We start from the raw sequence: 20,046 nt of genomic DNA, 5'->3' as shown, positions 1-20,046 counted from the left end.
GGGAGATTGAGGCAGGAGGATCACAAGTTCAAGTCCAGCCTTAGCAATTTAGTGAGATCCTATCTCAAAATTTAAAAAGGTAGTTCAGAGTTAGAATGTTCCTGAGTTCTATCCCTACTACCACAAAAAGAAAAAAAAAATCTGAAAACTAATTTAGGGGTGTGCTAGTCTCTTTCTCTGGAGCATGCACCTCTCTCCCTGAACATTTCCTGATCCTCCATCAGCCACAGCCAGTTTCTGCAGTTTCTTTCTCTTCTACACAGCAAACTTTAGTAATGTGGTGACTTATCGTCTATCATGTTCTTATCTTTTTTCCTCTGCTACTGGAGATTGAACAGAAGCCTGTGCTTGCTAGGCAAGGGCTGTACCACTGAGCTACATTGCCAACCCTTATTTTGAGACAGGGTCTTGCCAAGTTGCCCAGGCTGACCTTGAACTTGGAATCATCCTGCCTCAGCCTCCCACATAGCTGGGATTATAGGCATGTACCATGCTGGCTTAGGTGCTTATCTTTGTCCAGCTACAAGATCACCATGTTTTTGAAGTTAGATCTGTGTTTTATTCATGTTTTGGCTTTTCAAGCTCAAAATGCCGTGCCTGACTCCCAGAGGTACTTGGGAAATTTTGCTGCACTGTATCTGCTTGTGTCCCAGTGACACCTGTTGCTCCATGGTCTCCACATGTGTGACTCCAACTGTGTGGAGGTGCTTATTGCCTGTGCCCCTGGGATGTTATGTAAATTCCTCCCAATTCCAGCAATGATTCAAAGGAAGAAAAGACTACAGTCACTTTCTGTACTTAAAATTGATGTTGAAGGAAATTACTGGTATATCTTTCCTGAAAAGAAAATCTTTATGAAAAAATTGGCAACCAGCTGCAGTGATGGATCCTGGCCACAAGTGGGCGCTCTGCAGACAACGCTACCTTGGGTGAGCCTGGCGGTGGGCAGGGGGCCCTGTTGGCTCTCACCACTTTCCCCTCTGCTTCCAAGAGGAAGGAAGAGCAGAGCTGGAGAATCTGCCAGATATCCCTGCCTGCCATGACTTAATATTGGTCAACACCTGACATTTCTGCTCAAAATGGTCTGTCATCCTTCTTTGGGGCTGCCACTGCTGCACAGAAATGTCCCTCTTTTTAGTCTTATGGTGAAATGTTGAGACCTTGAACACTCTTGAAAAAACTGAGCCCTAGTAAAATCAGCAGTCATTCTTGAAAATAGAAATGAAGCCAAGTTCAAACCAACAAATCAGAATATATGTTTATTTTTTTAAGAGAATGTGGAAAGAGCATGACGTAGGCGAGTATAAGGGGTGGGGTGATAGGGGACCCCTAATTCTTGTGAAAACAAAACCCAAATTGTTCTCAGGGTTAAACTATGATAGTAAATCAAAATGAATGTGAGCAGAGAAATGCAGAGTCACTTTAAAGAGACAGTGCTGCTGTCTGGTCAGTAGGCCCTGCTTGAAACCTGAGTCCACACACAGGGAAGAGTGGCTGTCTGTGATGGGTCAGACAGCAGATCTGATACAGAGGCCAGTTTGGCACTGTCCATGCAGGTCCTGGGGGTTGTCTGGTTCCTGGGATGAGTTGGCAACTAAGGTAGAGATAGGCAGAGTCCCAATCCAACCCATCAGTGACCTTGTGTCCTGGCTGGTTCCTGCAGCCCATCCACACTGAACTGGCCTTTGTGTGGTGCTCTCAGGGCCAGCTGTGTCCACTCAACCCTGTGTAGCCCTGGCTGTGTTGGTGCTCCCTGCAAAGGAGCAAGTTGGCATTCCCCTCCATCCAGGCTGTGGGTGAGTGCTAAGTGGGTGAGTGGGTCAGCATGGCCCAAGAAGCTTCCCTCTCCCAGGCTTTTTGCCAAACAAGAGGGCTATCTTGTTTGGATTCAGAGCCTGGAATTCTGTCTTGGGCCTGCCACACATTCTCTGTGGCCCTGGCTCCTTTCCTTAAAAAGGCAGGTCAATATATGTATGGACTTGTTAAGGAAACTGAGGGCAGCTGTACAGGGAAACCTAGATAAAGGAGATGAGGTCCCCAGAGCCACAGAGATGCCATGGTCACTAGGATGAGCCTAAGCATCCTTGGGGTCTCCTATCTAGGCTGCTCTGCTCTTCCCCGGTGCCGTTCCTTCCCCTCTCCCACAGGACCTGGAAGCTTGAGAACCACGCCATTCTTCCCCAGTCCAGCCATTTCCAGTGTGAACCACCGTCTGGGTACCTTTTTTCCACAGGGCAGCAGGAGACCTCACTGCAGGGCTGGAGCCAGAAGCCCAGATGCCGGGTTGGGGCGGGAATAGCCTGAGCCCCGCCCTGCACCTCGGGGAGGGGCGGAGGGTGACGTCACCGGCGAGCAGGTGGCTGGAGGGCGGCCCACACCCCCCTGCTCAACTGGGCTACATTGAACCAGGCACTTTCCATCTCGCAGCCACTCTTGTGTAAAGCAGGAATAGTGACGCTTGCCCTGCCTGCGGGCGTGGGGTTGTGAGACTCCACTCAGATCTGGCGAGTAGTGTCGCTTTCCCCACCGCTCTGTACTCTGGCACCTCGTTTCATTTGCTCTCCCAATAAACCCTAAAAGTGCTGACTATTGCTGTGTTCATTTTATTCCGGAAAACTAAGGTTGAAAAGTTGAAGGATGGAAAAAAATATTCTGCAAACTGTAAATATTCTGTAAAGGCACCAGGTGAATCAGTCCGTCTCCTCATGCTCCCCATCCCCCAAAGAGTTCTTCCCAGGCAGCAAAGGAGACAAAGATAGGAGGGATCACGTGGCACCACAATGGAGATGTGATCCGTTTCCTCCCATCTCTGGAACATTCCAGAGAGAGTCGTTTCTCTTCACATTCCCAGGGGTCCCAAGCCCCTTAGGATACTGAACTTTCATGTCAGCCTTCCAAGTGACATCAACAAAGTCCTTGATGTCTAACCTCACTTACCCAGCACCCAGATTCCCTCACCACCCAGCCCTACCTGTCCCTTATCTGAGTGGAAGGAACCAAGCAGGCACCGGTTCTGGTGACTAGTTCAGAAATACAGTCAGTTGAGACCTGCATACTGAAAAGGTGTGCCAGGTGCCTGAGACAGGGCAGGTGGTAGGTAGAACATTAAGTGGGTCAGGATCGTTTGTGGTGCCACCTGCCCTTGTGCCTTCCCCTGATTGTAATCTGCTCTGAGACAAACAGATTGGGGTTATGTTTTACCTTCTTACTCAAGTAACTCTGAACAAAGCCCAAGACAAAAGGCATGCCTGGTGGGTGAGATGGCAGGAGAAGGACAAACCCTTTGGGCTGGCTGGCAATGGCAGGCAGGCAGGACTTAGTCACATCCCTGGGGCCCTTGGAAAGGTGAGGCACAGTCACATGTGTATTAATAGAGCAGATTACCAAAGATGCCTGGTTTGTAATTCAAGAATGGCTCCACTCTCCCCTAAGTGATTTTGTTCTTGCCCTTGACTTTAGCCATCAGCTTGATGATGCCTACATCTACCAGTCCAGCCCAGGCCTCTCCCACGTGTCCCTCCGCCTGCAAACCCCTCTCTTTGGTGTTTCACAACATGTCTAAAACAGGCTCCTGGATCCTCCAACCCAGAGTTGTGCTGCGCCCCTCCCCTGCCTCCGCCCTGCGTTCTCCCCTCCCTCCTCAGAAGGGCTCTCCTTTCCTCCCACCCTGCCTGGCTTCCTGCCTCCGACCTCTCCAAATATGTTCTGTGCACACTTCAGTCATTTTTTGTGTTGGTTATTCTGAACAACAATGTGTTTGATTTAACAGATCAAACCCAACAAGATAATGTCTATTTTTTCTCAAGCACATGTTGAGGATTGACAAGTACTAACCACAGTCTAACTTGACAAACCAAGTTTCAAATACAAAAGAGGCAGTGACATTCATATACATTGCCTACCACATAAAGGATAATTAAAAAACAACTGATAATTTAAAACACTTCTACAGTGATCAAAGGAGATACTATAAGGTGAATCAGAAAATCCTTAAAACTGAATCATAATAAATATTTTGCAGCATATTGAATTTTATGGGATGTGGCTAATATAGTTCTTGAGAAATATGTACCCTTAAATCCTTATGTTAGAGAAAAGGAAAGGCTAAATTTTAATGCACTAAGTATTAAAGTTAGAAAATAGAAAACAATGGAACTGATCCAAAGAAAGTAGGAACAGAGAACCTGGGTATGGCCTAGTGACCAAAGGTTTATTTGCAGGCACAAGGTGCTGGGTTTGATCCCCAGCACCAAGAAAACAAAACCAAAAAAACTTTCAAGAAATATCGAAACCAGGTGTGATAGCACACATTCCTAGTCCCAGCTACTCAGGAGGCCAAGCCTGCAAATGAATTCAAGACCAACTTGGGTAAGAGTGGTGATATCCTATCTCAAAATCATCATCATCATCATCATCATCATATCCAGAAGAATTATTAAACCATTGACTCAAAGAAAAGTAGAAATCCATTAAAAAAAAAAAAAAAAAAAAAAACTGAATCCCTAGTTAAAATGCTTCCATATGGAAAATAAGACCTAGGTAGTTTTTTGGGGGGCTGAGTTCTATAAAACTTCAGAGAAACAAGTCATGTCAGTCTAATATTAGAAAGTTTATTAATAAGTTAACCATTTAAGGGAATTAAAATGTAATGTTTTCAGTAGATGCAGAAAATGCAATATTTATTCAGATTAAAATTCATAGCAACAGGGCTGGGGAGATAGCTCAGCTGGTAGAGTGCTTGCCTCGCAATCACAAGGCCCTGAGTTCGATCCCCAGTACCACAAAAAAAAAAAAAAAAAAAAAAAAAAATCATAGCAACTCAGTGGGACCCTGTCTCTAAATAAAATATAAAAAACCCTGGGGATGTGGCCTAGTAGTTAAGCACCCCTGGGTTCAATAAAAAAAAAAAAAAAAAATTATATTCGATGGTGAAATGTTAGAAGCACTGCTTTTCTGATCAGGGATGCCCAGAAGCACTGCTTCCACTTGGTGTTCTACAGGTCCTAGATGATGCAATAAAACAAGAAATAAGAGATATAATAATTAGCCAGGAGGCTGGGTTGTGGCTCAGTGGTAGAGTGCTTGCCTCTCACATGTCGAGGCACTGGGTTTGACCCTCAGCACCACATAAAAATAAATAAATAAAATATATTGTGTACATCTATAACTAAAAATTAAAAAAAAAAATAGAATTAGCCAGGTACAGTGGTGCACACATGTAATCCTAGCAGCTCAGGAGGCTGAGACAGGAGGATTGCAAGTTCCAGGATAGGTTCAGTAATTTAGTGAATTACTAGAGAATTATAGTTAAATGTAAAATCTTTTTTTTAATGTAGAAATCAAGCTGGGTGTGGTGGTGCACGCCTGTAATCCCAGTGGCTCTGGAGGCTGAGGCAGGAGGATCACAAGTTCAAAGCCAGCCTCAGCACCTTAGTGAGGCACTTAGCAACTCAGTGAGACCCTGTCTCTAAATAAAATGTAAAAAGGCTCTGGGGATGTGCTTCAGTGGTTAAGCACCCCTGGGTTCAATCCTTAGTACCAAAAAGAAAAAAAAAAAAAAAAGTAGAAATCATTCTTTGCCCTTAGGCCATAGAAAAACAAGTAACAGTATCCCCAGCTGCAGGTGGTGGTTTGTCAATCCCTGCTCCTGCTTCAGAGACCAGTCTTCAACTGCAAGTTACCCTGGGCTTTGAGGCCTGATGAGGAATAATGGGTATCTTGAGAAACTCTATGGTTGTAAGTGCTGCTGGGAATAAAGCTTCTAGAGAATTAAGGCATTTAAAGTGTCTTTAAAGGCCCTCAGTGGTCTCCCTCACCCCTAAAGTCAGATCTTCTCAACAGGGCATTTGCAACCTTCTGAGAACTAATTCCTGCTTACAGAGCCACTTTCAGCGGCTCCAGTCTCCCTCAGGGGCTCCTGAACTATGGTACCTTTGTTGGTCTCTATACCTTTCCATGCTTTTTCTTCTTCTGGGAGCAGATTTGTACCTTCGCCTGGCTAGCTGTGGCCATAAGCCTGCCTTCTTTGCCAGGTTGACTGGGGTCTCTGCCATTTCTCCCACACCTCCATGGTCCACACTCAGCCTGCTACAGCCCTAGTGGGCTGAGGGCTCCCTGTCCTGTCCCCAGGCAAAACTCAGGGTGGGGGCTTGGTGTCAATAGGTAAAAGAGGGATTAAGCTTGTGGTCACAGGCAGAGGTCTCCTGAAAGGTTTCCTCGAAAAACAAATGGAATTTCTATACTGGTATGATTTGAGATTTTCTCAATTTAGAAAGTCCTCAGGATGTCTCTGAGGAGTCTCTAGTCTTGACAGTGCTATGGGTCCAACTCAGAGGAAGCCCATTTATAGGAATGGATCCTCATCTGCTTTGGACCTAGGTCCTGAGAGGGAGACCGTATTTTCACTCCACTTCTGGAGCAGGAAGGGCTCTGGGCTGAGTGACCAGGTAGTCAATCACCGAAACCTTCATTTTCCTATTCAAAATGTGAAATTATTTTCACCTGCTCACAGGTCAGTGCGATGTCCTAATGGCTCTTGGTGAACCATGGAACTCAGGGCCTGGCTTATGTTAGGCCATACTCTACCATTAGGCTAAATTACCAGCCCATGCAACACATTTTTAATTAGCTAGGCCCATTCTGCTCAGAGGGAGAGGACATGTTGAGGGAGGCTGCTCCTGATTTGAGGTTTGCTTTTAAAAAAACAAACAAAAAACAAAAAACAAAAACATGGTGTCCTGTTGTGTTGCCCAGGCTAGTCTCACACTTCCAAATTTGCAGAAGCTCAACCTCCTAACTGCTGGGACTACAAGTGCAGACTGCTTTGTTTGGAAATTTTTTTTTTTTTTTTTTTGGTACTGAGCATTAAAAAGCATGGGGGGGGGGCACTTTATCACTGAGCTACATCCTCCCTAACCACCCCCCCCTTTTGTACTGGGAATTTAGCCCAAGAGTGCTTTATTATTGAGTCATATTCCCAGCCCTTTTTATTTTGAGACAGGATCTCACTAAATTGCTTAGGGCCTCACTAAGTTGCTGAAGCTGGTCTCGAATTTGTAATCCTCTTGCTTTCCAAACTGCTGGGATTACAGGCTTGTACCACCACCCCAGTTATCCCCAGCTCTTTTTATTTTCTATTTTGAGACAGGATCTCACTAAGTTGCAGAGGTTGGCCTCCAACTTGTGCTCCTCCATTTGAGCCTCCCAAACTGCTGGAATTACATCATGTGCCACTGTGTCCTGGCTGGTTTGAGATCTTTATTTTTTTTGTGGTGCTTGGAATCAAACTCAAGGGCTTCACACATGCTAGGCAAACCCTCTATCACTAAGCTACCTCCCCAGCTCTTGGTTTGAGATTTTGATCAGGAATAGAGCACCTTGGGGCCCTCCTGACAGTAGCACCCAGTGCCCCTTTCCACATTCATTGACTTCGCCCAACCATGGGCTTCTCACAGACCACAAGGGATGATAAGAACAGGTAGAATTGGAGTGGAGAGGGCAGGGTTGATTAAATGGAGGTGGGTAAGGAAGAGGAAAACAAGGGTCCTCCTTTGTTCATCAGAATTCAACAATGACCAAGGTGTATTAGGGAAAGATTGGTGAGGAAGGTGCGGCTGGTAATGGTGGGGTAACCCCTTCGAGTATTACAGGGGTGGACAGAGTGGGCTAAGAATGGAGCACATGGACATCTAACAGTGCACAGAGCAGGGGGGCTATTCTCTCTTAAATGGTTTCACCAGGCTTCCAAATGACACCTTGGAAAGGTAAGGACAGCTTGCCAGCTGGAAGGCAGGTACAGGCAGGCTCACAGCCTAAGGGGCTTGGGCTCTTTGGCTGAAGAGAACAACTTGGTACAAGACCGCCCTCCGGGCAGCGTGTTCACGAGATCTCCCAAGACTCCTGCAGAACCCGCAGAGGTTTCTGGGGACTCTCTTCTCCCCAAGCCCAAGCAGTTGCAAAAAGGAAGCGGGTGAGAAAAGCGAAAGTTGCTGGAGAAACAGTTTGATGTCCATGTAGGGAGGGCATATGTCCCTGAGCTTTGTTGTACTTTCATGAACGCAGAGGCTGGGAAGGTCCTTCCCATAGAGACGCGGTCATTGAGAGCTGCCCGCAGAGCCACCCCAGCTGCCCATGCGCGTGTGACAGATCCGGAGGGATCTTGACGCCGGATTCCACCCGCGAGGGAGTACTCCTCCAAGACCCGCGAGGAGAGAGGTTCCGCAGGGGGCAGCCACCGTAAATAGGACGGGGACAAAACACGCCACTGGCCTAGCACCCTAGCCGAGCTCACCGCAGCGGGAGAGGCGGAGCCTCGCAGGGGCGGGGGCGGGCGGGGGGCCCCTGCCGAGACAGGCCTGGAAACTGCTGGAAGTGCCGCAGCACCGCCGCTGCCGCTCCTTCCGCCACATGCTGGCAAAGAGTCCCCCACCGGCCCCGGCCAGCGCACTCCCCGAATCGGAACTACGCCCCGCCCCGAACTGCCGGCCTTCCCGCTGCTCCCGCGAGAGCGGGGATCTTGGGTGCCCAAAGTCGTACCCTGAGTGCCACACCGTCCGTGGTCTGGATATGCGATGTGTAGGACAAACTCTAGGAAGATCAGTTTTGGGAAGGCAGTAGGGATGATTTAGCTGTCTCTTCTCTTTTTAGATGTCCACAGAGGCCCGGCCTCTAAAGAGTGTGGAGACGCCAGCTCCGAGGACTCTAGGGGGTTGGTAGATCCACCGTTTAAGGCCACAAGAGCGCTCCCCATTCCTAATCCTGTGAGGTCCTTGACCTGCAGACACCGGGCTGTGAAGGAAAGCAAAAGGGCAAATGGACCGACAGCTGATCCCGAGGCAGAGCTGGAGGCGGGGTGCTAGGGCTCTTCCCCGCCCCGTCCCTGACTTCGGACCATGACGTCAGGTGGGCGGGAGGCTGCAGGTGCGAGCTGACAGGCGCCCTCCTTTAAGGCGGAGGGATCCGGGGGAGGGCGCCCGGGCTGTGCTTCGCCTTATATAGAGCGACTGGGGGCGCACGGTAGCTCTCTTGAGTCACCCCGCGCAGCCTAGGTGTGGCGAGCGAGTGGCGCACTGTTCGGGCCCACTCTATTCTAATACTCGCAGCGCCTTCTCGTCAAGGTAAGGCCGTAGTCTTCGGTGTGGGCCGCTCTCCTTCGAGGGCTCTTTTGTGGTGTTTTCGTCCCTCTGATCTTTTGAAGGTTAGCCACCGTTGTGCCGGGGCGGCCTGTGGAAAAACTGGTTTTTGGGGTGGTGGGTTCGGGCTCTAGAGCTTTCTCTATCGTGCTTGGGCGGCGGGGCGTCCACCAGGCGGCAAATCGCCGCGGACTAGAGGGATGGCGGAGCGGGGCTGGAGGGGTGGGCGACCGCACGTGGTGGCCGCGCCGGCACGGGACGCTGCCATGTTTGCTGCCCACTTCCGGACGCGGCCATGGGGGGCCAGCGGGTGGTGGGGCTGCGCGCGCGGGGTGACTCAGCACCACCCGGCGTGGCTGCCTTTGTCACCTGTGTCACTGGACGCGTTTTCAAGTCTTCTGGGCCTTTCGGTTGTGTGAGGGTGTGCCGCGAGGCAGGAACGTCTTCAGTCTTCAGTCTGTTCGGTCCCACCGCGCTTTTTTCAGATTTTCTTGCAGTCCGGGTGAAGGAGGGGGAGGGGGGAGGCTCTGGAAGATTCATGGTCCCTCCCCCGCTCCTCCCAGAGAGCTGAGATTGTTCTGGAAGCTTCTGGTGCCTGGCGCCCCGCCCCAGTGCCCGGATGCTGGGGCGATGGGAGGGTGCACCGCGGCGCCCCCTCCTCGCATGGTCTCGGCCGACGCATGTCCGGCAGTGACGAGGGTCGACCGATGGCTTTGGCCACCATCTTAGTTATGTTGGGTCCTAAGCGGGAGTCTGCGCTGTTCCAGCGGTCACGGTGGAGCTTTGCCTCCTGGTTCTTTGTCCTGCTTTAATTGCTCTTTGGGTTCCACCCCATCGATCTCAGGTTATCCTACCCTGCAGGGTGGAACACCACATTCGGTGGACCTCGGAGATACTAAGGGGTAGCAGTAAATAAAGGGCTGTTTTTGTTAGACTCTGTCCTTTCCCCGAGTTTAAATTTTCACGTTAAAATGTGCATGGGGTTTGCCTGGCGTTCTTAAGATAACCTGTGATGCGATCAGCGTTCTGAATTTCTCACAAGCTACCAGATGATGCTGAGGCGCCTCATCACTCTTTAAGGCTTGGACCTTAAGATAACCTTACCAAAAAGTCTGGCTTCGCATTTGGTTGAAGGATTTAGGTTTTCCTGAGTTGGCTTATTTAGTGTGTAGCTTAAAATGTTTAAAGATTTTTTTTTCAGGCTTGGGAATAGATAGTACTTGGCTCAAAGCAGTTTGAACTCAAATCTCTTCAGGTTTTAATTGAACTTATGAACCTTTAGGATTCTCAAGTTTCTTTGTAATTCTTGACCATCTTTATCTTAGATGCCTGAGGAAGTGCACCATGGAGAGGAGGAGGTGGAGACCTTTGCCTTTCAGGCAGAAATTGCCCAACTCATGTCTCTCATCATCAATACGTTCTATTCCAACAAGGAAATCTTCCTTCGGGAATTGATCTCTAATGCTTCTGATGTAAGTGTTCAAGCAGGTCTCCATTGGAGTGCTGTGTCTTTTTTTTTTTTTCATTTTTAAAGCACTTGAGAGAGAAGGGGAGCTGCTACTGTTGAAGGGGATAAACTATTCCAAAAGATTTGTATTCTGGGTAGTCATCATATACTTGAAGAGACTGTGACTTGGACAAGTGGATAATGTAGCTAGCTGTTGGTCTGAGGACTTAAGGGACTATAGAATTGAGGCTATGTGGAAGTAGAAAACCAAGAATTTTGGAAGAAGAGATGGACTATAAAAACATGCCTATCATTTGTATTATTTACAGGCCTTGGATAAGATTCGCTATGAGAGTCTGACAGACCCTTCCAAGTTGGACAGTGGTAAAGAGCTGAAAATTGACATCATCCCCAACCCTCAGGAAAGGACCCTGACTTTGGTGGACACAGGCATTGGCATGACCAAGGCTGATCTCATAAACAACTTGGGAACCATTGCCAAATCTGGTACTAAAGCATTTATGGAGGCTCTTCAGGTATATAGCACTTCATCTGTGTGCACATTAATATTCATCGATGCTTTTGTGACTGATTATGTTTCAAATTTCATGCTCCATTTTTTTTTTTTTTAATATTCTTTGGCAGGCTGGTGCAGACATATCCATGATTGGACAATTTGGTGTTGGATTTTATTCTGCCTATCTGGTGGCAGAGAAAGTGGTTGTGATCACAAAGCACAATGATGATGAACAGTATGCCTGGGAGTCTTCTGCTGGGGGATCCTTCACTGTACGGGCTGATCATGGTGAGTTGGCTCTCCAAATGGATGTAGCTGGGTTAGAGTTCTCTGGAGGAAGAAATAGCAATCTTGAGTATCATACTTGTAGAGCAGTTTCTTTTAAAAAAAATCAGTCTTGCTTTTGTTCTCAATGGCTTTACCCTTCATTGCAATTGACTCTACTAGGTGAGCCCATTGGCCGGGGTACTAAAGTCATTCTCCACCTCAAAGAAGACCAGACAGAGTACTTAGAAGAGAGGCGGGTCAAAGAAGTGGTGAAGAAACACTCACAGTTCATAGGCTATCCAATCACCCTTTATGTGAGTACCAGTTTGGCAACCCATCTGTACTGAGTGTCTGGTTGTGGAGTTTTGTGTTCTTCACTATTAACCACTATGTTTGGTACTTTAGTTGGAGAAGGAACGAGAGAAGGAAATCAGTGATGATGAGGCAGAGGAAGAGAAAGGTGAGAAAGAGGAGGAAGATAAGGATGATGAGGAGAAACCCAAGATTGAAGATGTGGGCTCAGATGAAGAGGATGATACTGGTAAAGATAAGAAAAAGAAAACAAAGAAGATTAAGGAGAAATATATTGATCATGAAGAACTGAACAAGACCAAGCCTATTTGGACCAGAAACCCTGATGACATTACTCAGGAAGAATACGGAGAATTCTACAAGAGCCTCACCAATGACTGGGAAGACCACCTGGCAGTCAAGGTGAGAAACCTTATATGTGGGCTCAGCCGGAGTGGAGCAGGTAGTAGAGTCCATACAGAACTTGCCCAACTGGTTGATAGCTCAAACTCTGAAAGTTGTGGAGCCACATGAGTTCACTTACTAGTGACCCTGTCACAGTGGAGAGATTCTGTCCTCCCAAATGACTTCACTTTTGTCTTTTAATAGAAATCTGGGCAACGTCCATGGCAGCTTTACCCATAACAGGGTTCTGATTGGAGAACTGTTCCCTTAACTCAACCAAGGATTGTACACATTGAGGACTGTCCTGAGGTTATTGGCATTAGGGTTCAGGTTTTTTCCCTCCAGGGCTGCCAGTAGGAACTGCTGTATGTCAGTTGTAGATGTAGATACTTTGGTGTTGACTGAAAGACACTTTTGTCCTGAAATGTTCTGCTAGTGTATTATCTTGGGTTTCTTTCTCCTAGCACTTCTCTGTAGAAGGTCAGTTGGAATTCAGGGCATTGCTATTCATCCCTCGGCGGGCTCCCTTTGACCTCTTTGAGAACAAGAAGAAGAAGAACAACATCAAACTCTATGTCCGTCGTGTGTTCATCATGGACAGCTGTGATGAGCTGATACCAGAGTATCTCAGTAAGTATCCCCTGGGCCTGTTGTAGTGGGTAAAGTGTTTTGAGACCTGCAGTATTCTCCTGGGATTGTAATGTCTGTGACGGTAATCTGTGTTCCTCTACAATAAAACAAGTCAAGGTTCAGGAAGCAAAAGAACCTTTGTTTGAATCTGGGTACCAGTTTGCATGTAACTGTTTGTACTGAGTTTTCTGCCATTCAATTGCAGACTTTATTCGTGGTGTTGTTGACTCTGAGGACCTGCCCCTCAATATCTCCCGAGAAATGCTTCAGCAGAGCAAAATCTTGAAAGTCATACGCAAAAACATTGTGAAGAAGTGCCTTGAGCTCTTCTCTGAGTTGGCAGAAGACAAGGAGAACTACAAAAAATTCTATGAGGCATTTTCTAAAAATCTTAAGGTAAGGAGGCAAATGCTTATTCCCTCGACCTTTATTTTTTTTTTGGGGGGGGGGTGGGCAGTTCACTGAGCTACATCCCCAACCCTTTTTATTTTTTTATGGCAAGGTATCTCTAAATGCCTGAGGTCGGTTTTGAATTGTTCTCCTGCCTCAGCCTCCTTAGTTGTGGAATTAGATGGGTACCACTACTCCAGCCTATGACTACTTTTTCAGTAATCAGAATGTATTTCCCTATTTATATGGAAGTAAGGTTATTTTCAGTGAAGTTGGATTATTTTTTTTCTTCCTGTCCTTAAGCTTGGAATCCATGAAGATTCTACTAATCGGCGGCGCCTTTCTGAGCTGCTGCGTTACCACACCTCTCAGTCTGGAGATGAGATGACTTCTCTTTCAGAGTATGTCTCTCGCATGAAGGAGACACAGAAGTCCATCTATTACATTACTGGTGCGTTAAGACCTAGTCTGATCAAAGCCTACTATCTGGGGAGGACACATCAGGGCTAACTGGCGGGAGCTGGCAGTGTAAATCCTTTTGGTCACTGAGTCACATTTAATAATTCAACAGGTGAAAGCAAAGAGCAGGTGGCCAACTCTGCTTTTGTGGAACGCGTGCGGAAGCGGGGCTTTGAGGTGGTATACATGACTGAGCCTATTGATGAGTACTGTGTGCAGCAACTCAAGGAGTTTGATGGGAAGAGCCTGGTCTCCGTGACCAAAGAAGGCCTGGAGCTACCGGAGGATGAGGAGGAAAAAAAGAAAATGGAGGAGAGCAAGGCAAAATTTGAGAACCTTTGCAAGCTCATGAAAGAAATCTTGGATAAAAAGGTTGAGAAGGTAAGCAACTTGAGGACTAGGATATATTTTGTAACCTCCATCTTTGGGGGCTGCTCCTTTCAGAATCTTATGATGCTGATTAGCAATCTTAGTGGTTTCAGGTGGTTTTACTGTTTAAGGCCTTATTTCTCTTAGTCTCTAGGTTTAAGGCTACTGATGTACAAAATTAGAGAATAGGTATTAATTCAGGTGCTTGGGAATGTAGAAACTTTTAAAAGCATATTATCATTTTTACCTTCCAATGATCTGATCTAAACCTAAAGTGTTCTAAATTTTTTGTTTGGCAAGGGGAGGTGTCTCCTGTGCTCCTCAGTTTGACCTCAAACTCCTGGGCTGGAGTGATCCTCATGCCTTAGCCTCTTGGAATAGTCAGGACTATAGGGTTGCACTAGGCTGCTCTGCTAAAAAAAAAAAAAAAAAAAAAAAAAAAAAAAAAAAAAAAAAACAACTTTCTTTCAATTGTGTACAGGTGACAATCTCCAATAGGCTTGTGTCTTCACCCTGCTGCATTGTTACCAGCACCTATGGCTGGACAGCCAACATGGAGCGGATCATGAAGGCCCAGGCACTTAGAGACAACTCTACCATGGGCTACATGATGGCCAAAAAGCACCTGGAGATCAATCCTGACCACCCCATTGTGGAGACACTGCGGCAAAAGGCAGAGGCAGACAAAAATGACAAGGCTGTCAAGGACCTCGTGGTGCTGCTATTTGAAACTGCGCTGCTCTCTTCTGGCTTCTCCCTTGAGGACCCCCAGACCCACTCCAATCGCATCTACCGCATGATAAAGCTAGGCCTAGGTAAGCAGTGTGGACTCTTTCGCTGTGGGGGCTAGTTGTGGAATTGGCTTTTTGGACATATTTAATGTCTGTTCAGTTCATTTCTCACTGGGTCTTTTGTTTACATTTAGGCATTGATGAAGATGAAGTGACAGCAGAGGAACCCAGCAATGCTGTTCCTGATGAGATTCCCCCTCTTGAGGGTGATGAGGATGCATCTCGCATGGAAGAAGTAGATTAGGAGTTGCCACTGAGAATCTGCCCTCTGTATAGTGTCCCCATGGCTTCTACATTATTAGCCTTGAATGGCCCTTTCCCACCTGGCTTCCTCTGCTGATTGATGTTCTAGTGGTTTTTCTCCTGTCCTTGGTGTCTTTAAGGCAGGAAACAGGGCCTTCAAGCCCCCATCCCCTACCTAGTTTGGCAGCAGGGTTGGATGTTGTATTGTGTTTTTTTGTTGTTTTATTTTGTTCCAGAATTAAAGTATGCAAAATAAAGAAGATGCAGTTTTATACAGTTCTGCTCTCCCTTGTAAAGTGGATGATACTGCTTCAGATCATTCTCGATCTTCCAGCCAACTACACAGCAGGCTAAGCTGAGCTGTTTTCCTGGGTTATATAACAGATACATATAGCTATGTTTGTAAGAAAGGTGCATGCTGGCATTAGAGATTTGAATTTATAGACACTGTCATTTCAGTTCCTTAAGCCAACCAAAACACAGGGCCAAGTCCATTGCAGCAGTTTAATAAAATTATAAGAGCAAAAAGTGACATTTCCAAAGTACCAAAACCTGCAACTGGTTCATGGGGCAGAGCCTAGGGCCTCAGGGTCATACATGCTGAGCAGGGCTCTTCGTTCCCTTCCCTTGGCACATTGCCATCTTTATACTGATCCTCCTGGGGAAGCAGTATTTGGACCCTACAATACTTGTGCTTCTCTTAACAGTTAAGAAATGCAGGTATCAGAGTGGGTGTAGAAGGTAGGGGACAAGCAGTGTTGAAGTTGCTGGTGGCAGAGCCACCAAGTGGGTCAAAACTTCAGGGAGCTTGATGGGGAAAGACCTATGCCCACTTCACCTGCCCAACCCAAGACTCCCTTCTACCCTGAGGCTCAACTTGCCTACTGGAGGATGGTGGCTTAAGGCAAAAGGGAAGATACCTCTGGGCTCCCCATCCCCAGGTGCAGAGCTGGTTTGTGATACCAAGAACACCCATATTTTGCCCTTGAGCCAGCACCTCTGAATAGTATGGTGAGGGTCCTATTCCACTTCACCTCTCAGGTCCTTATCCCCTCAAACCTTCTGCACTGGGGACTCAACAGGTACAGCCTTCTTTCCCCGTTGCTTTAGCCGGCCTCGGGCATAGACTCTGAGTAGGAGGGCAGCAAAGACCACAGCTACCCCTAGCCCACCCACCACAGTGACAGTGTGGCCATAGAGGAGGCAAGACAGAAGGATGGCAATGGCCTGGCGGAGGGTCATGATGATGGTGAAGACAGCAGCCCCAAATTGCCCAATGGTGTAGAAGATGAAGAGCTGGCCACATGCGGAACAGACAGACAGCAGCAGGGCGTGGGCAGCAAACTCACTGTGTCGCCCCATGAAGCGGGTCCCCTCCAGGAGGGCCCCCTGCTGTAGCAGCGAGATTACTGTGAAGAGGCAGGAGAAGAAATTGACCCCAAACATCATCTGTACTGATGACATCTTATAGGCAAACAGGGCATCCTGCCAGTTTGAGGTGAAGCTGTCAAAAGCGATGTAGCCTGCCAATAAGATGAGGCCCGAGAGTGTGGTGGCTGGGGAGCTGCGGGGCTCTGGTCCGCTGGACAGCAAAAACATGCTGACCCCAATGGAGATGAGTCCAGCTGTCAAGTATTCCCAGTGTTCATAGCTGCGCCGAGACACCAGCTTTCCCATCAGCATGACAGGGATCACCTTAGAAGCCTTGGCCAGCACCTGGGTGGGGAAACTGATGAACTTGAGAGCTTCATACTGGCACCAGCTGCTAAGCACATTTGACAGGCTGGCAAAGGAGTACCGGTACATGGGTGCCCCATGTCGAGGTTGCTTGCAGAGGATGCAATACAGGCCAGCCACAATCAGTGCCAGCACACGGTTCATTAGCACCAGGAACTGCGAGTCCGTGAAGCGTTCACCTGGTGATGTGGCTGTGGCCCCATAGCTTCGGGTCATCACTCTTTCCTGCAGCACACCCCAGGTCAGGTAGAACACCTGGGTGGGGGAGGGTAGACAGGAGACAATAAACAAGAGAAGGAAAAAGTAGACAAAAGTAGGTAACTTCCCTCTTCCTCAGGATGATTCTAAATGACAAAGGACAGCACGTGTTTTTCCGTTCCTCTGCAGTAGAAATTTCCTCTCCCAAGTCTGGATTCACCTTGTAGGAAATCAAGTGTGGTGAAAAACACATTAACACATGCTTTAGAGCTGCCCAGACCCTGTTGGTTCCCACAGCATAGGAACATTAGAGTTGGCTCCATCCAAAGTGTTCTCCTCCTTACTTTCAAACAACTCAGGGAGGCAAGACGACAGGGAGGTTTGACTCCTATATAGTTCAACATGCTACAAAAAGTGGACTAGCACCCACTCCAAGACGCCACACAGCATCTTAGGATCCTTTTAACATGTAGTACTGAATGGCTTTCCCAAACTTTCATCAGTGGGTTTAGTGTGTGAGTCACAACAGGGGAGGGGGAAGTACAACAGCACAACAGATGTCACAGAAATGTGGGGAAGAGATGCGCCCTCTTCTGCACTAGACATCATGAAATCAAAGTGCATCCTTACTTTCAGTACCAGTGCTGGAGAAGGGGAGGAGAGGAAGAAGGAGAATCCGTGCTTCCTCCAAACTTTGAAGATGGTGCTGTGTGTGTCTAGGAGAAAGGGACACACAACACACAGACCAGCAAATCTTTGGGATGGACAGAATGAAAACTGATTTTCACAGAGTCCCTGCCCACTGAGACTCAATCCAGGATGAGAAGCAGAGCCTGCCTACCTACCTGGAGCCCCAAGGTACAGAAGAGCAGCTTTAGGGCCTGCCAAGTGGGGGTGGTCTCCACCGTCTCTGTCCGTGGAGCCAGGGGAACCTCATCAGAGGCCTTGGGCTCATTGCCAAACACACAAGCCTTGATCAGGGGGTAGCAGAGACCCCTGCCTGAAGAAGACACACATAGTCAAGCCCCAAACCTCCTCCACAGCACCTCGACTTCCCCAGAGCAGCCAGCCTGCCCTGCTGTCCAGCCTACTGGCCTCCCTCCCTTCTTCCTTTTACAAGTCACATTAGGTTTTGAACGTCTACCAACACCTGCAATCCAGACCTAGACCACTTCCCCACCCATTCTCCACACACCTGTCTCCAGGTAGTTTTTCCGCCTGAAGTAATGCACCAGGAAGTAGCCAGGTACCATGAACGTGGCATAGCCAGCAGCATTCACCAAAAAGCGGAAGAACCACAGCTGGGTCCATGACTCCGGAGGGGCTTCAGGAGTCTCCCCACCAGCACCCAGGGAGGGAAGCGCAGCCAGTACCACCACTGCCCACCACCTGCTGGGGGCGCAGACATAAGGATTAGTGTGCAGTTCTTCAGTCCCCGGGCCCAAAGAAGGGGACGGCACAGAAGTGCCTCCTCTTCTCCCCGCCCCCTTCGCTAAAGCCCAGAGGGACAAAGAGCCTCTCTCTGTCTTGGGGGGTTAGGCGCGGGGCGGGCAGGCAGGGCCTCCTCCCTCCCCGGGGGCGGACCCGCCTCTCTGGCCACACAGGTCCCCTCTGTTCCCTCCAGCGCGCCTGGGCTGCTCTGGCTAGAGGCAGCTCCCCCTCCCCCCTCCCGCCTCCCACGTTCCCGGATCGCCAGGGTCCCCAGCTCCTTCTCTCCTCACTCCCCGAAGTCCCTCAAGGAGCACAAGCCCAGGCGGCGCCTCCATCCCCTCCGGCTCCGTGCAGCGCCACGCGGGCCGGCTGCCTGGAGGCTGGGACCCCACCCGACCCCCAGTGCGGAGACGCGGTCACGTGGCCCGGGGGCTCGATCACGTGCGCTGCCGCTGCCCTAGCCCCCCCACCTGGCATCCATGGCCCGGGCCGCGTGGGGCGGAGGGGGACCGGGGATTGCGAGTCCCCGGGCCGCGCGCACCCTCCGCCGCCTCCGCCAGCAGCCAGCGAGCGGGCGGCTAGCGGAAGTGCCGCGCTCTTGGCACCTCCCTCCTGGAGGCCGCCCCCCGCCGCCCCCAGCCGCCACCACGCAGCGCCCCGGCCGCCGCCGGGCTACAGCGCCCCCGCGCGGCCCGGAGGCAGACGCAACTGGGCCCGTGAGGTTGGGCTGCTTCTGGGCGGAGGAGCCCAGCGCCCCAGCCCTGGAGAGACGCCTTCCCCGGGCGTCATCGCCCTCAGCCTTCAGCATCCTGGAGGTAGGGGTGACCACTGCCCTCTTGTGGACTGGGACGTCGAGGCTCTGTGTCCCAAACACTTCCCCTTTAGGTTATTCTTTCTTTTTTAACTTTTTTTTTTTTTTTTTGTACTGGGGATTTAACTCAGGGTCACTTTCAGCACTGAGCTCCAGGGTCTCACTGAGGCTGCCCTCAAACTTGGGATCCTCCTGTCTCAGCCTCCAGAATCGCTGGGATTACAGGCAACACGCCTCACTAGTTCTCCCACTTTCTGACAGTATGAAGACATCCCCTTCCTTTTTTGGTTGGGCCAGTAATTCTGTCCCCTCGGTCTCCGTGACCCCCGAGGCTCTGCATGACCTAACTGACCCATCTTCCTCGCCCACTTACTCAGGCCCTGTAGAGACTAGCTGGCCTGCTCTCAGTTCCTCTAACTCTCCAAAGGCTTTCCCCCACCCAAACGCTCTATCCCATCACTTACTCATCCTATGTCCCAACTGAGATGACACTCCTCAGAGGCGTCCCTGGAACACCCAAAGAAAGGCCCTTCACCCACGTTACTGTCCTCTTTCCCACTAGTCTTTCCCTTCACAGCACTTTTTGCAATTTGTAATTATATTATTTGGATGTTTATGATTTAATGTTTATGAGTGAGGCTCTCTCACTTGCTACACTATCAGCTCTAAAAAATGTATAAAGTTGCAGGTCTCTGGTGCCTAGCCTCCTTTGGTTACCCCAGATGGCAGACTCCTGTGTCTTCTCATTCCTCTTCTCCCTTCATCCCTCATTTCCACAAAAGGACAAGGGTCTGTGCTGGATAGAGACAAGTCTGAGGACTGTTAGCTCCTTACCACACCCAGGGGACAGTTTCAGTCTCTCTGCTTCTATCACAAGACCACAGGGCAGGTCTGCCTATGCGCATGCACAAAACAACTCTAGGAGGGAA

At 49.0% G+C, this 20,046-nt stretch overlaps 2 protein-coding genes across 8 annotated transcripts; one reads left to right on the top strand and one right to left on the bottom strand.

Moving 5' to 3' along the window:
* Positions 1-8,958: 8,958 nt before the first annotated feature.
* Positions 8,959-15,216, top strand: Hsp90ab1 (heat shock protein 90 alpha family class B member 1). The gene is made up of 12 exons (XM_047557850.1): positions 8,959-9,116; positions 10,457-10,603; positions 10,908-11,114; positions 11,224-11,383; positions 11,543-11,676; positions 11,768-12,076; positions 12,523-12,688; positions 12,894-13,084; positions 13,382-13,529; positions 13,650-13,918; positions 14,388-14,721; positions 14,832-15,216. Exons 2-12 carry the CDS (start codon positions 10,457-10,459, stop codon positions 14,939-14,941), a joined length of 2,175 nt encoding a protein of 724 aa, XP_047413806.1. The 5' UTR covers positions 8,959-9,116; the 3' UTR covers positions 14,942-15,216.
* A 214-nt stretch (positions 15,217-15,430) lies between these two features.
* Slc35b2 (solute carrier family 35 member B2) lies at positions 15,431-18,934 on the bottom strand. Of its 7 annotated transcripts, none has more exons than XM_047557851.1 (4): positions 18,777-18,934; positions 18,071-18,267; positions 17,721-17,875; positions 15,431-16,932 (listed from the first exon to the last, which is right to left on the bottom strand). In XM_047557851.1, the coding sequence occupies exons 1-4, from the start codon at positions 18,785-18,787 to the stop codon at positions 15,994-15,996; spliced, it is 1,302 nt and encodes a 433-aa protein (XP_047413807.1). In that variant the 5' UTR covers positions 18,788-18,934; the 3' UTR covers positions 15,431-15,993. The 7 variants fall into 7 exon arrangements, with proteins under 7 accessions (XP_047413807.1, XP_047413808.1, XP_047413810.1 ...); XM_047557852.1 differs by having other exon boundaries at positions 18,071-18,264; positions 18,777-18,928; XM_047557854.1 differs by lacking the exon at positions 17,721-17,875 and having other exon boundaries at positions 18,777-18,915.
* Between the last annotated feature and the right edge of the window lie 1,112 nt (positions 18,935-20,046).

The sequence above is a fragment of the Sciurus carolinensis genome, chromosome 7, assembly GCF_902686445.1.
Source record: "Sciurus carolinensis chromosome 7, mSciCar1.2, whole genome shotgun sequence".
Classification (NCBI taxonomy): Eukaryota; Metazoa; Chordata; class Mammalia; order Rodentia; family Sciuridae; genus Sciurus; species Sciurus carolinensis.
The sequence above is the reverse complement of the archived record's forward strand: the minus strand, read 5'-3'. Positions and strand labels throughout refer to the sequence as shown.

Excerpts from the sequence above, each read along its gene's own strand:
- Hsp90ab1 (XM_047557850.1), top strand. The coding sequence starts at position 10,457 with ATGCCTGAGGAAGTGCACCATGGAGAGGAGGAGGTGGAGACCTTTGCC. Across the intron at positions 11,384-11,542 it reads CACTGTACGGGCTGATCATG|GTGAGCCCATTGGCCGGGGT; the intron begins GTGAGTTGGCTC and ends TGACTCTACTAG. Across the intron at positions 12,689-12,893 it reads GCTGATACCAGAGTATCTCA|ACTTTATTCGTGGTGTTGTT; the intron begins GTAAGTATCCCC and ends ATTCAATTGCAG.
- Slc35b2 (XM_047557851.1), bottom strand. Across the intron at positions 17,876-18,070 it reads GAAAAACTACCTGGAGACAG|GCAGGGGTCTCTGCTACCCC; the intron begins GTGTGTGGAGAA and ends TGTCTTCTTCAG. Across the intron at positions 16,933-17,720 it reads TCTGTACCTTGGGGCTCCAG|GTGTTCTACCTGACCTGGGG; the intron begins GTAGGTAGGCAG and ends TCCCCCACCCAG.